Here is a 15,295-nt window from a genome sequence, read left to right as displayed (position 1 = left end):
TCCCAGTCATCGTATATTTGTGCAATCACCTTTTGCTTCGCCATTCAGACTTTATGAGGGTTTGAAGTGATAGCCCTGCCTAACTGAACCTTGTAGGACTAAGATGCTGACTGACGGGTTTGATTGTATCAACGGGAGAATGACAGGGCAGATGAGACTACTGTCTAACTGTCGGTGGTCCTGCAACATTGTGGATGCTAAACACGTGTACGCTCCTCCCACCCTACACACTTTCCTAGCGAAATAGAACAACAGCGGTAAACAGGTTCAACAAGCATAATAATGATAACTAAGAATATAGAACACAATGAATCTTTAACTTACCAGTATCTGAGATTCTATCAAAGAGTAACACAGGGACTCCAAGGGCAGCCTACTGCATGTTGTCAGCAACGCACATGGTACTTTAATCGATCTGACTCCACTACTCGATATTCAGCACTTTTGTGAATGTTGTATGTAAAACTCGCGAAATTAATGAATAATTAGCCAGTAAATCAATTGTTAATCCAATAAATTAGAAAAATAAATTTTATAGTTTAATGAGGTAGAGCTAATTAAAATAAGAATTTTGATACTAATTTTAAAGAATTTGGCCCAAAATTGGATCAAACAGGCCGAACCGAACGAACTGGACCCGTAATGGGCCCAAGGCCCAACCCATTTGCCCTTGTATTAAAGAGCTTCAGCTCTTCTCTTCCTTCAGTTCAATGAAGGACGCTGAAGAACAAAAGGGGAAAGGGAATGAAGAACAAAACCCTTGGTCCAATTTCAAATTCACATAACTTTCAATTCGGAGCTCCGATTGACGAGCCGTCAGCGGCCACGCATTCGTCTCAAAATTCTCTACAAAACCCACTAAATAATTTGGTAAGAAACTTTATTTTTCTCACCCAAATCTTCTCATATCAATTTCAAAATTTGTTGAGCTTTGGTTTTGAGAGTTCATTGAATTTTGGTGTTTAGGAGCAAATTAGCTTTGTGGGTTTGCTGGTTTCTGTCCCTAACTTCTGTTGGCAAGGTGAAAAACCTCTAATCCTTGTAAAATTATTTATATAGAATATGGGGTGTTGATTTAGTGATGTATATGTGATATTAGATTGAATTATATGATATGGAGGTAAATTGATGAAATTGGTGGTCAATTGATGGTGTTAAAAGCTTGAGGTCAGACAATTGTTGCTGAATTTCTGTTTGAAAGAGGTTTGGAGCTTTGGGTATTTGCGGAACAGCGATAATTTGTGGTGTTCCGAGCATTAGGGAGGAATTGGCCAAGGTATGGTTTCGGTTTCTCGTAACTAAAATATAATATTTTGTGAAAAATTAGGTTAGATGATCATAGGTTAAGTTGTATGATATGTATGATTGAGGATTGGAGACTTGTTGAGTGGGTGATTGAAATATAGGATGAATGAATGATGATCATTCATGTTGGATAATGATGTTAATGAGAATGTGTGAAGGATGATGATGATATTGAGTATAAGAATGATGACTTTGTTAATTGGTGAGTTTTCGTTTTGATGCCTATTTGGTGATTTTAGTTAATGTAGTATGTGTTGGATTGATGTAGATATTTAGTATGTTGGTGAAGGTAAGAATGTGGGGTATGGTTGATGAGGTGATGGTTTTAATGAACTATAATGATACATTGATGATTGATGTTGTAGTGAGATTAATGAACATGAATTATTATTGTTGTTTCATTGATAAATAATGTTGTTTGGATATGGATTGTTGGCTTAGAGTTGTTGAAATAGGGTGTTGTATGCTATGGAATGAATGAGGATGTGAAGATGACAGTTTGGGTTGTTTTTAATGTTGTGTAGAACCTTAGAATATTGATTGAAAATTGTGATTTTGGTGAAAATAGAGGTTTGAGGTTTGTTGAAAAAATATGGTTTTTGGCCGAACTTCGGCGAGCCATAACTCGGCTTCCAGACCCCCAAATTGTTTCAAACTTATTTCATATGATAATTGGGTTCGTGAGTTTACGCCGTTTGAAGAACGGATGAAAAATGTTTTAAAACGAAAAAGTTATGCGCGTCAGAGGTTCGGTATGTAAGATTAAAATTCTGCAGACTTAACCATTTTTGACTAATCTGCAATGCATGCGTACGCAAACCCCTCCATACACGGATGTGCATTTCTGTTTGGCATGCATGCGTACGTGTGGCCCCTGTTTCAGCAAACATGAATTTTTTTATTTAAAACTTAATTTCGAACTTTTAAACCTCTATTTTTACTCCCCGGTATCCTAAACTTAAATTTAATTATAGAAAGGGAGTTGTACATTGAGAGGATAATAACTTGCGAGTGAAGAAAGATTGTAAAGGGGTGATGTAAGTTGAAAAGTTTAACGGGGATGCTGGTTTGTAAATAAATGTGATTGTAGCCCTGGGTAGTAGACAGTGGTGATGGCCACTTGCTCTAGGTATGAGATAGGGAAGAAGAATTATGAAAAATGAATTTAATTTTTGCAGTTTTGAATAAATGCATGTTTGTGATACCTGTGTGGTAGCAAGGATGGTGGTTCGTCCCGCTTGCTCCAGGTTAATGTTTGAGATTTGATAACGATGATGCTTGATTTAAATTGAATGAATGTATTTTTGAGACCCTGGGCAGTAGCAAGGATGGTGGTTCATCCCACCTGCTCCAGGTCAGTGATTGTGATGACTAGGTAGTAGCAGCGGTAGTGATTATTCCACTTGCTCCAGGTTGATCTTTTAAACACCCGACTGGTTAGTAGCCGCAGTAGTGGTTATTCCACTAGCTCTGGGTTGAGCGGGTAGTAGCAAGGGGATTGTAGCTCAAACCCACTTGCTTCGCAATGGGTGTTTCAGTCCATGGTTAGCTACCAGGACGTGTCGGGTTGGCTATATAATCGACAGATGATATCATCAGCCATAGGGCAGGCATTCATTATATGCATTTGTCTATTTTGCTTGAGTTTACATTTCTTAGGATTACCTAATTGATAATTTATGCTTACCTGCTATATTTGTTACCTGCTGTAATTGTATTCTACTTGTGTTTGCCATTGTCTGTTTGCTTTTCTGTGTGGTTCCACCAGAGTTGGAGGTTTTGCAGGAAAGTAGACAACGGAGGGTTTTAGTTAGAGTTTAGTTAAGATTTAAAACCTTAGATGACCTACCATACTTATGGTTTACAATTTATTACCTTTAAGTTTTATAAGCTGAGTGTCGAAATTTTAGGATTACCTTCGACTTTTCCAGAACATTATATGTTAGAGATGTGGGCATTGTTACCATACTGAGAACCTCTGGTTCTCACCCCATACATATTCTGTGGTTTTCATATGCATGACGTGAGGCACCTCGCTGAGGCATTCTGGGAGCTTCTTACAGCGAAGATCTTCTTGCCTTTGGGACTTTACTTTTAGTTATAATGTTTACATATAGATACTTATTATCTCCACTATATATATATATATATATATATATATATATACGATGTATTATTCTTCTTAGAGGTTATTTTGGAGAAAAAGGTTCTGTAAACTCTGTATTTTGAGCTCTTTTGGAGACTCTCATGTATATATGTATATATATATATATATATATATATATATATATATATATATATATATATATATATATATATATATACGATGTATTATTCTTCTTAGAGGTTATTTTGGAGAAAAAGGTTCTGTAAACTCTGTATTTTGAGCTCTTTTGGAGACTCTCATGTATATATGTATATATGCTTATGTGCTCTGGCCGGTTTACCTTTGCAAGCCGAGTTAGAAGCTTTGTTATTTGTATCTTGGAAATCTTTAGTAATTATCCATGTTTAACTTACTCTTATTTTTCTTCGGTTACGCTAACGTTGACGTGAGGGTTGCGCTTTTCGGTTTAACGCTTTTGTTTTTAACTTTCCTACAAAGACTCCTAGTTATAAACAATTTTTCACCTATATTATATTATATAATTTTATTTTTAGAGGTCGTAATACCTTACCACCTCTGTCTTATGACTTAAGCATAAGATTGTGTGTGGTAAGGCGTTACACTGTAATTCTTCACACCCTATATTACGGCATCTCTGTTTTTGAATCTGTGGCCAACCCTAAACTCTACCCACCATCCAAGTTGTAATCTTTCTCACCCGTGTTAGAAAATGGGTTCTTCTCTTGCATCACGTCTAGATCCAACGTACCATAGTGACTGGGTACAGATGACAAGGCCGGAATTGGGTGCGAGGAAGGCAGAAGATACCTACGTGATTCCTCAACCAGGGTCTCTAGTACAAACTCTTCCTCATCATCATCCTCGGAGAAACTGCTCTCGTTGATACCATCGACCTCCATGTCTTCCACTGTACTGGCAATGTGAATCGGTGGTGGTGCAAGAGGTGGGTCATCTTGGATGAAGTCTGACGACCCAGATCCACTACCACCGACGTTGCCGACCTCCGCAAAAATCTCCATCACTTGTTCCGCCACGATTCTCCCATGGATGTCAAACATCAGGCGCACATGATCATGTCACCATAGAGGCAAAACAGAGGAAACCGAAAATCTCCGTTTTCCATCGGTGCTAGCAACCTATACCCCACCCTTTTGATCTCTTTTCTCCCGCTATCACCGACGCTATCCAATATCAAACTCTTCAATTCCACCAATGAACTTACCAGCCAAGTACATAATAGAATGGGATTCTCACACTCAAATGTCACTCCATTATCACTATTTCTTATACGGCAATTTGGATACATACTTAAAACCAAGTATTCACTACTACTAGACATTTTGGCTTATTTTCAGAAGGAATAGATAAAAAAGAAGTAATAAAATATTTGTGGAGAATACAAAGGATTGCACATCCTTTTATAGCTACTAGAAATTTATTTTAATGTATATCGTTTACAGTATAAACGTCATAATTACGCTCTTATTTTATTTAAAGTGTAAACGAAATAAGGATAAAAAGAAATGCAGCATATATTTCGTTTACAATATAAAAAATATACGTATTAACTTATTTTGTTTACACTGTAAAAAGACACATTAAAACAAATTTTTAGCAACTATAAAAGGATGTGCAATCCTTTTATAGAATTGAGAAACAAAAACTAAAATATTTTTTAGATAAACTCACACTGAAATCTAATAGTTAAAAAATAAATACACAAGTTATAATAACTAAAATTTGTTTATTAAAAAAATGTTTTTTTCCTTTTTAATCATCAAGTCAATCCGTTATTATTAGCGTCTCTATTAATTTATATTTTTTATTATTAAATATAAAATAATAACAAATTTAAAATTGTTTTATCTAATTTATACCAACGTGTTTTATGAAAAAGTACAGCAAGACAATAAGAATAATAAACAATATGAACAATAAAATAAAAAAATTGAATTAAAATCATAATTTTTTTTATTAATTAGTTATTAATAATTTCATATTTGAAATTTTAAAAATAAAGATTTCAAATTAAACCAAATCACAAAGCGGTGCAGTAACACCTATTATCACGCTAATTTTTCTCTTCTATTCGCAAACTCCGATCTGCAGAGTAACTCAGCCGCTGCTTCATTTTCCCGCTCTCCGGTCCGACACGGCCCAGACTCTAGACGCCACCGTCCAACCTCTTTGCGAACGTCCGATCGCGCCACACAATCCCCGGACAGCCTCCTTCGCGCTGCCCACCCGCCATTGGCCGTGCAGCCTACCCCGCAGCCCACTTCGTTCTCCGTCCTAGCATCACCATCCGCGACAGATACCGAAGTTGTCGTTGCGTGGTTTCTCCGTCATCGGATCTCCTCTCCTGCCTCCATTCGTCACCGTCGACTTTCTCTACCCCGCAAATGTGCTGGATGTTCAATTCACCAAGTATGTAGATGGTTATTTTAATTCTTAATTGGATGGTTATTTTGTTCGATTCAGTTTAAGTATATACAATTAACAAATGCTAGATGGTCATTTTATTAGGTAGCCAGATGATTATTTTAATAATTACGTACATAGTTGTTTGATGACGATCCCACGGCGGTGATGAGGGAGGGGGGTTTCAGGGGTGGACGATGATTGCCGGTAAGGGAGCTTCTAGCACCGGAGAGGTGGAACTATTGATGAGGGTGGGGTGGCAGACGGTTTGAGGGAATAGGGTATTTGGGTGAACTCCTTTGGTAAATTAGGGTTGGGATGGTTAATTTTTTGAAATAACTATTTGAATTTTTTGGCTTAGGTAATTTGAAGAGTTTGCTTACTTTTTTTCTTGTATTGGGCTAAATTTGGAGCTCATTGTTCACATTGTTTAGATTTTTCGTTGTTTTCCTAACGGAATTGGTGTTTTATTTTATGGATTGAGTCTCTGTGTTGTCTGTTGATGCATGGTTGGGAGAGAGGTGTTGGGAATAATACACCATTCCCCCTTGAGAAAATACCTTTCACAGAGAAATAAAATAGACACAATCACAACACTAGAATTTAACGTGGAAACTCCAATTACTGGAGAAAAAAAAAACCACGGCCGTTGTCAAATGACAACCAGAGAATATCACTATGTGAAAATTGTTACAACACATAGACTTCTTTCTCTCTAACACTGGCACCCCAGTACACCCACACTCTCAAAGCAAATATTTAACTACACCTCACAACACTCTCTAATCAAAGAGTATAGAGGAAAAGAAAATTCATATACAAGCTTTAAGTGTTTCCGACTGGTGCAAAAAATATGGAGAACTTAACCTCGTATTTATAGCCTAGGCCACCCACTTCATTTGCTATCCTAAGCAATGTGGGACTAATTCAACCAAATCCTAACAATCTCCACATTGATTGAAATAGTCACACATCTTCAGCTTCCATAGTCAACACCGACAACTCTTTACTGCCATTGTCTATGCCGACAATCATAGTTCAGAGAACTATCATACTCCACCATGAAAGTATACTCACTTGGAATTAGACCACTCCAAGCATTTCGCCTTGGTACAGATCGAAACCTTGCTGAAAATTCATGGTGCAACTTCCAAATTGGCTTTTCCTGGAAGTTCTTCAGCCATCGACATAACTCCGCCACACACCTTGCATCTCAACGCCAACCAATGCCCGTGTGAAATTGTGGACCCGATTGCTACAACTTATCCTTATCCATGGCAGTGCGGCAATACCATGAGGATACTTCTTGTCTTCTAGAGAACATCATCTTCATACCAGAGATCTTCTCCTTCAACGCCTTGTGCAAACCTGATTGTATCAACACATCCTTGACTTGTATTTGCCACAAGCCAAAATTGATTCTTCCATCAAATTTCTCTATTTCAAGCTTCACAACACTTGAATATCCTGACATTGTTGCAACCGTATACTGGAATAGTATAACTCAACTGTAGACCGTGCACTAGGAAGGGTCCCCAGGAAAGATATGTGGGTCACAATGGACACACTTAAATACCAAGTCTTTTCTTAGCCAGAACCTTTCCAAACTGCACTCTCACATTGTCACACTTCTTTCCAGCAACAACAACAGCAACCAAAGATCAACCTCAAGCCACGGGACAAAATTCTTTTCTGATGTGGAAGGTCAGACTAGGCTGCAACCACAGAGCATACCAAGAATAAATCTCACCGAACCGAAGCTCTGATACCACATGTTGGGAATAATACACCATTCCCCCTTGAGAAAATACCTTTCACAGAGAAATAAAATAGACACAATCACAACATAAAAATTTAACGTGAAAACTCTAATTACTGGAGAAAAAAAACCACGGCCGTTGTCAAATGACAACCAGAGAATATCACTATGTGAAAATTGTTACAACACATAGACTTCTTTCTCTCTAACACCGGCACCCCAGTACACCCACACTCTCAAAGCAAATATTTAACTACACCTTACAACACTCTCTAATCAAAGAGTATAGAGGAAAAGAAAAATCAGATACAAACTTTAAGTGTTTCTGACTGGTGCAAAAAATATGAAGAACTTAACCTCATATTTATAGCCTAGGCCACCCACTCCATTTGCTATCCTAAACAATGTGGGACTAATTCAACCAAATCCTAACAAGAGGTGCGATTTTTTTTTCCCTCACAATAGTGCATGATAAGAACGAAGAATCTTTGTTTGATGTTCTCATTCTTAATTAAAAAATGAACATAGAGTACGAAATAAAATACAAATATCGAAGTCAAACCTTTATGGTGGTCAACTTCTTACTTTGTTTGTATCATAACTGATGGGAGCAGCGTTGACTTTCAATGTCAAAGTTCACTAATCTTTGAACTTGAAGGAAAACTCTTCATTTAAGTTCTCAAATCATAGAAAGAGATCAATCACTTCATATATGTTATGATAAAGTCACAAGAGGATAGTGAGTGACACACACAGACGCTGGTAACAAGCTCTTTCAGGTCAATATCAGTTAATGATTAAGCTGTTTTCAATCTGTTCTTTTAAGCATGTTATATATCAATCTACTATATATTATGTACAAGTGTTTCTTAGTATCATGTAACTAGCAAAAAAAAAAAAAAAGAACTTTGCATAATTATTAACCTCATTCAATTCATCTTATTTGGCATTATTGTCTTGTTTTGTATGATTTAGATCTATACATTTCCAATTTGGTGAGCATAGCGTGGGAAGAATAAACACATCTTCTTGGAATCTTGCATTCTCAAGAAATGCATATGGAAATGTCTAGTAGAAATCTTCTTGCCCTTGCAAACCTCTTTGTGATCCTAAGTTTATCTGCTTCCTACAACCACAACTTGGATGAGTCTTCAGAAATCTTCACCTACTATGGTCGCGCAGCCGAAATAGGAAAACATTGCAGCTCATACTTATCCTTGGCATCTAAGTTAAGCCCTGATGCCAATAGAGGTATCAAAATCAAGAGAGAACTTTCTTTCAACTATGGAGATTGGGAGCAGGAGGATGGACATGCAACCTTGATCCCATTCAACCAAAGCAACAGGTTTGAACACAGTTTAGCCTTAAAACTAGTCTCTTTCAAAGTGGTGGACGTTAGTTCAGTCCATCACTTTGAAAATACAGTTAGTCTTGGAGGCATAATGTCCATAGGCATATCTGGTGAAGGTCCAAATTTTCGAACCCACGAATGTTGTCCTTTCACAAAGAGGCCTGGCTTATCTGTTCTCAAAATTGCATTTGAAGGTGTATACTTACAAAGCAATGAGAATGGGAATGAGCATTTGATGTGTCTCCTGGGAAACACAACTTTACCAGTACCAGTACCAGAACCATTCAACTATGATTGTAATGGTAATCTTCTAGATTACACTCTCATACAAGATGACCAGATTTTACTTGTTCTTCGGTACCCTCAAACGTTCAATTTGACAAGCAGAGTTGTAAGAGGCGAAATGCGAAGCTTGAAGCAAGAAGGAAGCTTGGCATACTTTGATAATGTTCATATTTCTTCCCAGCTGAGGCACTACTCCAGCTATCAATTCAGCTCTGAATTGAAGTCCAGATCTTGTGATCTTTATCCATATCAACAAGAGCTGACAACACATGGAGCAAAATCATTGGATACTGGCTACGGCTTTTGCAGTTTTCTTGGGCAAGTTATACAGCAACCTTTTGATGTTCTCCAAAACTATAATGATAGACATGTTGCTAGCAAACTAGGCCCTTTCCATCTTGGAAAAGAGTTTAGTTCCAATTGGACTCAAGAAAACTTTAGGCTGCTTTTTCAGATTCTTATGTGTGAGGAGGAAGCATCTACCGACGATGTCCAAACTGCAAGAGTTTCTGCAGTTCTAAGAGCATTCCCTCCATCCTCTCCTATATATGCATGGCAAGAAAGAACAGGTCTCTCAGGCCTGACTTTATTCGCAGAGGGAACTTGGAATTCCGCAACAAGAAAACTTTGCATGACTGGGTGTGTTAGTTCAGTGTTAGACTCAGAAGAATGCAACTACCAGATATCTTTACACTTTCCAAATGTGTTCTCCATCAAGCAGAGGAGTGTAATGCTAGGTAGCATATATAGCATCAAAAATGAAACAAACACGTCCTTCTTGCCTTTGTTGTTCGATTCATTATGGTGCCCTTCAGAACTTAAGAACCTTGGTTTGTATAACAATCTGCACTATGAACAACAACAACAACGCCTTGTCCCACTAGGTGGAATTGGCTACATGGATCAAACGAAGCCATTGCACCCTATCTCGTATCATGTCTACAATGAGACTATTTACACGTATAACAATCCATACTATAATTACTCAAAGGTTGAGCTAGCTGCAGCAAACAAAAAGAAGAATCAACCCTCCAAATTGTTCACCTTTATCAAGAAATTGTTCCTGAAGTATCCAACTCTGGTGGATGGAGAAGATTTGCATGCTTCATTTGATTTCCTCTCCAATAAACTCAATGTCCAGGGGATTTCAATTCATCATCAATCCTTGAGCAACCAGAACTCAAGGGTCCTCATACGGATGGAAGTGCTTTCACTTGAGATTTCATATCAACATGAAACAACAGAACCAGAAGAGAAGAATCTCTTTAATATATCATTGCATATGACTTTCTCTGAAAGATATTTTGATGAAAATGCAGTTACTTTCCCTTACTTCTTGGAAGGTATTTATGATTCCTTAGCAGGTGATATGTATCTGATTGGATGCAGAAAGGTTTCATCAAATGATAAAAGCAGTGTTGAGCATGGCCTAGATTGTTTGGTGGAAGTTAAGGTTCAGTATCCTTCTGAATCAACAAGATGGCTGAAGTTTCCCTCAGTTGAAATGACCATCACTAGCCAAAGGAGTAAAGAAGACACGCTGCATTTCGAGCCTATCACTTTCAAAACTTCAATTCCATACGACAAGAGTGAACAAAACTATGCCTTCAGGAAAATCTTTGAATGTGTTCTAAGGCTTCTCATTTCCCTTGCAGCAGTAGGCATAATTTGGAGCCAACTTCGATACATGAATACAAATGGAAGCTGCATTCCTTATATGTCTCTTGGGACGCTTTCCCTGCTGATGTTTGGTTATGGTGCAGAATTGGTAAGGACCAGTGAGCTCCTCTTTGGATCAAATGAATATTCTTTTAGAAATTTGCCTTATGGGTTCAATGGGTATCAACAAGCCTTGTTGGAAGCATTGCAAACCTCAACAAGGTTTCTAGTGTTGGTTTCTTTCCTTCTCACTATAAAGCAGTATCAAAAGGTGTCAGAAGTTAAGAACAAACCTATTGCCTATTATCTTTTACCTGCAATGTTAATGATTAATCCGAGGTTTCTGGCCTCGAAGATGCAGGATTTCTTCTTGATGCCTCAAGTCATTGAGAACAAAGCTTGGAGATGTCAAGTGAAGTCTTTGAGGAAAACATACTATTTTGGACTCACATTGCTGAGACTTGTTATACATTTCTATGACTACATCAGAGATCCTTTGGTGGATCCATTTGTTAGTGATGGTGGTGATGCATTCATCAACAACCAAGTGGGATCAGATTTCTTTTCCATTTTTGATATCATGATTCCCATCATTATGGTTTTATTTGCATGTGTGGTCAGCATTCAACAAAGCTGGAATTATCTCAAGCCAAAAAGTCCTTGAAGTCTTTTTTTTTTCTGAAATTATTTCTTCCTTGTTTCCTTTGTGTTCGTCAATTCACAATGTTTGCCTTGTTTTCTTGATTTTGTATCAATAAGTGTGCTATGAATATTAACACGCATATGCTTGTAAGTTTTATGCTATGTCTTTGTAATTTTAAGGCTTAAAAATTAAAATGAGCTGAAGATAAAAATTATAACGACAACTAAGCAATTGTAAATTTCCATGGTTACCTACCTGCCTTATTTGAACATTATATTATATAATCCATGTTATTGCACGTCTTAATGTTCAGTATTCTTATTATTTACCAGAAAAAAAAAAAACATAGTAGAAAACAAAAATGCAATTGTCAACTCAAATCGAAGTCAAAGCTAGCTAGTTAGTTAGCCACTCAATTCAATAGTTAAATCTCAACAGACAAATATAACAGCAAAACTATTCTGGTTAACTCCTTAGAGCCTTGCCATGGAAATTTGAAAGTCCACTACTCTTGAACTTGAAGGAGAACTCTTCATTTAAATTCTTCCACTTTAGAGAAAGAGATCAATCACTTCATATAGAGGACAAAGTCAGAAAAGAACAGTGACATACACTCGCTCAAAACAAACTCTTATCAGGTCAGAAAGTGTTCTTTTAACCATTTTGAATATCAATTTAATATTATGTATCACTTCTATAAGTGCTTCTTAGTTTTCATATAACAAGAAAATATGATCAATGCATAATCATCAACCTGATTCAATTTCTTTCTCATTTTGAATGTATGCTGAAATACGTCCCCTCTTACCATTTATATATCAATCTACCATTATGTCCCAAGTGCTTCTTAGTATTCAGAGAACTAGGAAAAATGACTAAATGCATGAGCATTAAGCTTGGTTCAGTATTCTCTCAGTTTGACTTATTGGCTTGTTTTTACTTTTGTGTGGTTTAGGACTATTAAATTTCCAATTTGGTGAGTCTGGGAAGTAGAAAAGATAAAAATCACCCTCTTGGAAATACTGCATTTTCACGAAATGAAAATCAAAATTTCGATTCGAAATCTCGCTGCCTTCACACACCTCTTTGTGATCCTAAGTTTATCTGCTTCCTACAACCACAACTTGGATGGCTCTTCAAAAATCTTCACTAACTATAACCGCGCTGCCGAAATAGAAAAGCATTGCAGCTCACACCTATCTCTGGCATCTAAGTTAAGTCCTGACGACAATAGAGGCATCAGAATCAAGAGTGAACTTTCATTCACCAATGGAGATTGGGAGCAGGAGGATGGCCATGCAACCTTGATGTCGTTCGAGGGACACGGTTTTCCCACAAAACTGGTCACTTTCAAAGTGATGGACATTAGTTCAGTCCCTCACTTTGAAAACACAGTTAGTCTTGGAGGGATAATGTCCATAGGCATATCTTCTGAAGGTCCAATTCTTCCAACTAGTTCATCTCCTTTCATAATTAGGCCTCGTTTATCTTTTTTCACAATTTCCTTTGAAGGTGTATACTTTTACAAACCAATGATCATGAGAATGGGAAAGAGCATTTGTTGTGTCTCTTGAACATAACTTTACCTATATCAAAACCATTCATTGATGATTGGAATGACTATTATCTAGAATATAGTCTATTAGAAGATGATCATATTCTACTTGTTCTTCAATACCCTCAATCCTCCAGCTTGAAGAGAAGAGCCATAAGAGGCGAAATGTAAAGCTTAAACCAAGAAGGAAGCTTGGCATACTTTGATAATGTTCATATTTCTTCTCAGTTAAATGGTTATGCTAATGTCATGTATCAATTCAGCTCTGAATTAAAGTATAGATCTTGTGATCTTCATCCATATAAACAAGACTTGACAGCAGAAGGATCAAAACCATTCAAAAGTAGCTTTTTCTCCACGACGTTTCACGAAGACCTTTTGATATTTTCCAAAACCATAAAGATAAGCATGATGCTAGCAAACTAGGCCCTTTTCAACTCGGGAAAGAATCTGATTCTGCTTGGAGTGATGGAAACTATAGGATGGTCTTTCAGAACCTTATCTGTGATGAGGAAACAAATGACAATAATATTGAAAGTGCAAGAGTTTCTGCAGTTCTAAGAGCATTTCCAGCCATGAATGAATTTACAGAATGAGCAATAACCGGCCTCTCAGGCATACCTTTATCTGTATAGGGAAGATGGGAGTCCTCAACGAATAAACTTTGCATGATTGGGTGTGTTGGTGTGGTTGATTCAGTGTCAAGAGGTATGCAATTCTCTGATATCTTTACACTTTCCAAATGTGTTCACCATAAAGCAGAGGAGTCTCATGTTAGGTAGCATATCTAGTATCTCAAATGAACAAACATGTTCTTCTTGCCTTTGTTTTTGGATGCACAATGGAGCCCCATGGATCTCAAGACCCAAATGAGTTTATATGACATTCCATACTATAATTACTCAAAGGTTTAGCTGGCTCCAGCAATAAAAAAGAAGAATCAACCTTCAAAATTGTTAAGCCTCAGCAAGAAATCACTCAAGTTAAATGAACTCCACAAAAGACTCGATGTCTATATGGACGCGATTCGTCATGAATCCTCAAACAACCATAACACAAAGGTCTTCATGGAGATGAGGTGCTTTCACCTGGAGCTTCATATTCATACCAACATGAAGAAACAACAGAACTTGTTAACATATCATTGCGGTTCACTTTATATGATGCTTATTTTGACAAAATTGCAGGTCCTTACCCTTGTTTCTTGGAAGGTGTATATGATCCCTTAGCAGGTGATATGCATCTAATTGGTTGGTGGAAGTTAAGGTCCAGTATCCATCTGAATTATCAAAGAATCCCTCAGTTGAAATCACAATCACCAGCCAAAGAAGCCAAGAAGACAAGCTGCATTTCAAGCCTTTCACCCTCAAAACTCTCATTAATCCAAACAAGGAGGGTGGTGATTTATCTCTATGATTATGATTACATCAGAGATCATGCTTTAGGCTCAGATTATGTTGATTTATCTCTATGATGATTCTACTTGCTTCTCTTCTCTACATTCAACAAAGATTGAATTATCTCAACGATTTGATTATAATGTGTGTGGCAAGTTCCTTATTTCTTTGTCCATGTAACCTTGTACATGCTATGTATATAGTATGTTACTTTATGTTTAGGTGTCGGATGGTAACATTTATTTCCTCTCTGAAAATGCACAATCTTATGTCTAATCAGTTTCAATAGAAAACAAGGAACATTGATCTTATGATATTTTGTGGTCATGGAGCTTGAGCTTATTATGATAGAGGGCTTTAATATGAGGATCATATTTTGGACCTGCATGGTTTATGTGGCCTATTTGCAGGGTCTTTGAATAATTGAGAACAGCAATAATACTGTTCCATTTTTCCATGTTTTCAAGGATGGCATGACCATACCTTGAAGTAATTTTATTATTGGTTCATGTAGCAACTAGTTGACATCATAGGAAATTCTTTGGGAGTGTGGTAGCTTAGCATTTCAATGCCGAAACTTCGGTATGTCATTTGTTTTTGTTGCTTTTATTCATTTGGTACATTAAGGGAAACTTTAGAGTAACAGTTGAGTTGCCTACAAATTCAAAGCGTCAGTCACTAATACAATTATTAGGTTAAGCTGTCTACATTATATTCTTTGAATGCGATCCTTATTCGAACCTTACAGTTAATGCAGGATGTTTATGCACCAAGAGTACCCCTTCATTTGGT

General features: G+C 37.1%; 1 protein-coding gene across 1 annotated transcript; it reads left to right on the top strand.

Moving 5' to 3' along the window:
• The first annotated feature begins 8,253 nt into the window (after positions 1–8,253).
• Positions 8,254–11,738, top strand: LOC112785359 (uncharacterized). The gene is made up of 2 exons (XM_025828830.2): positions 8,254–8,392; positions 8,589–11,738. The coding sequence occupies exon 2, from the start codon at positions 8,666–8,668 to the stop codon at positions 11,570–11,572; it is 2,907 nt and encodes a 968-aa protein (XP_025684615.2). The 5' UTR covers positions 8,254–8,392; positions 8,589–8,665; the 3' UTR covers positions 11,573–11,738.
• Positions 11,739–15,295: the final 3,557 nt, after the last annotated feature.

Source organism: Arachis hypogaea, chromosome 20 (assembly GCF_003086295.3).
Source record: "Arachis hypogaea cultivar Tifrunner chromosome 20, arahy.Tifrunner.gnm2.J5K5, whole genome shotgun sequence".
Classification (NCBI taxonomy): domain Eukaryota; kingdom Viridiplantae; phylum Streptophyta; class Magnoliopsida; order Fabales; family Fabaceae; genus Arachis; species Arachis hypogaea.
Note: the sequence above shows the minus strand (reverse complement) of the source record. Positions and strands in the feature narration are given on the sequence as shown.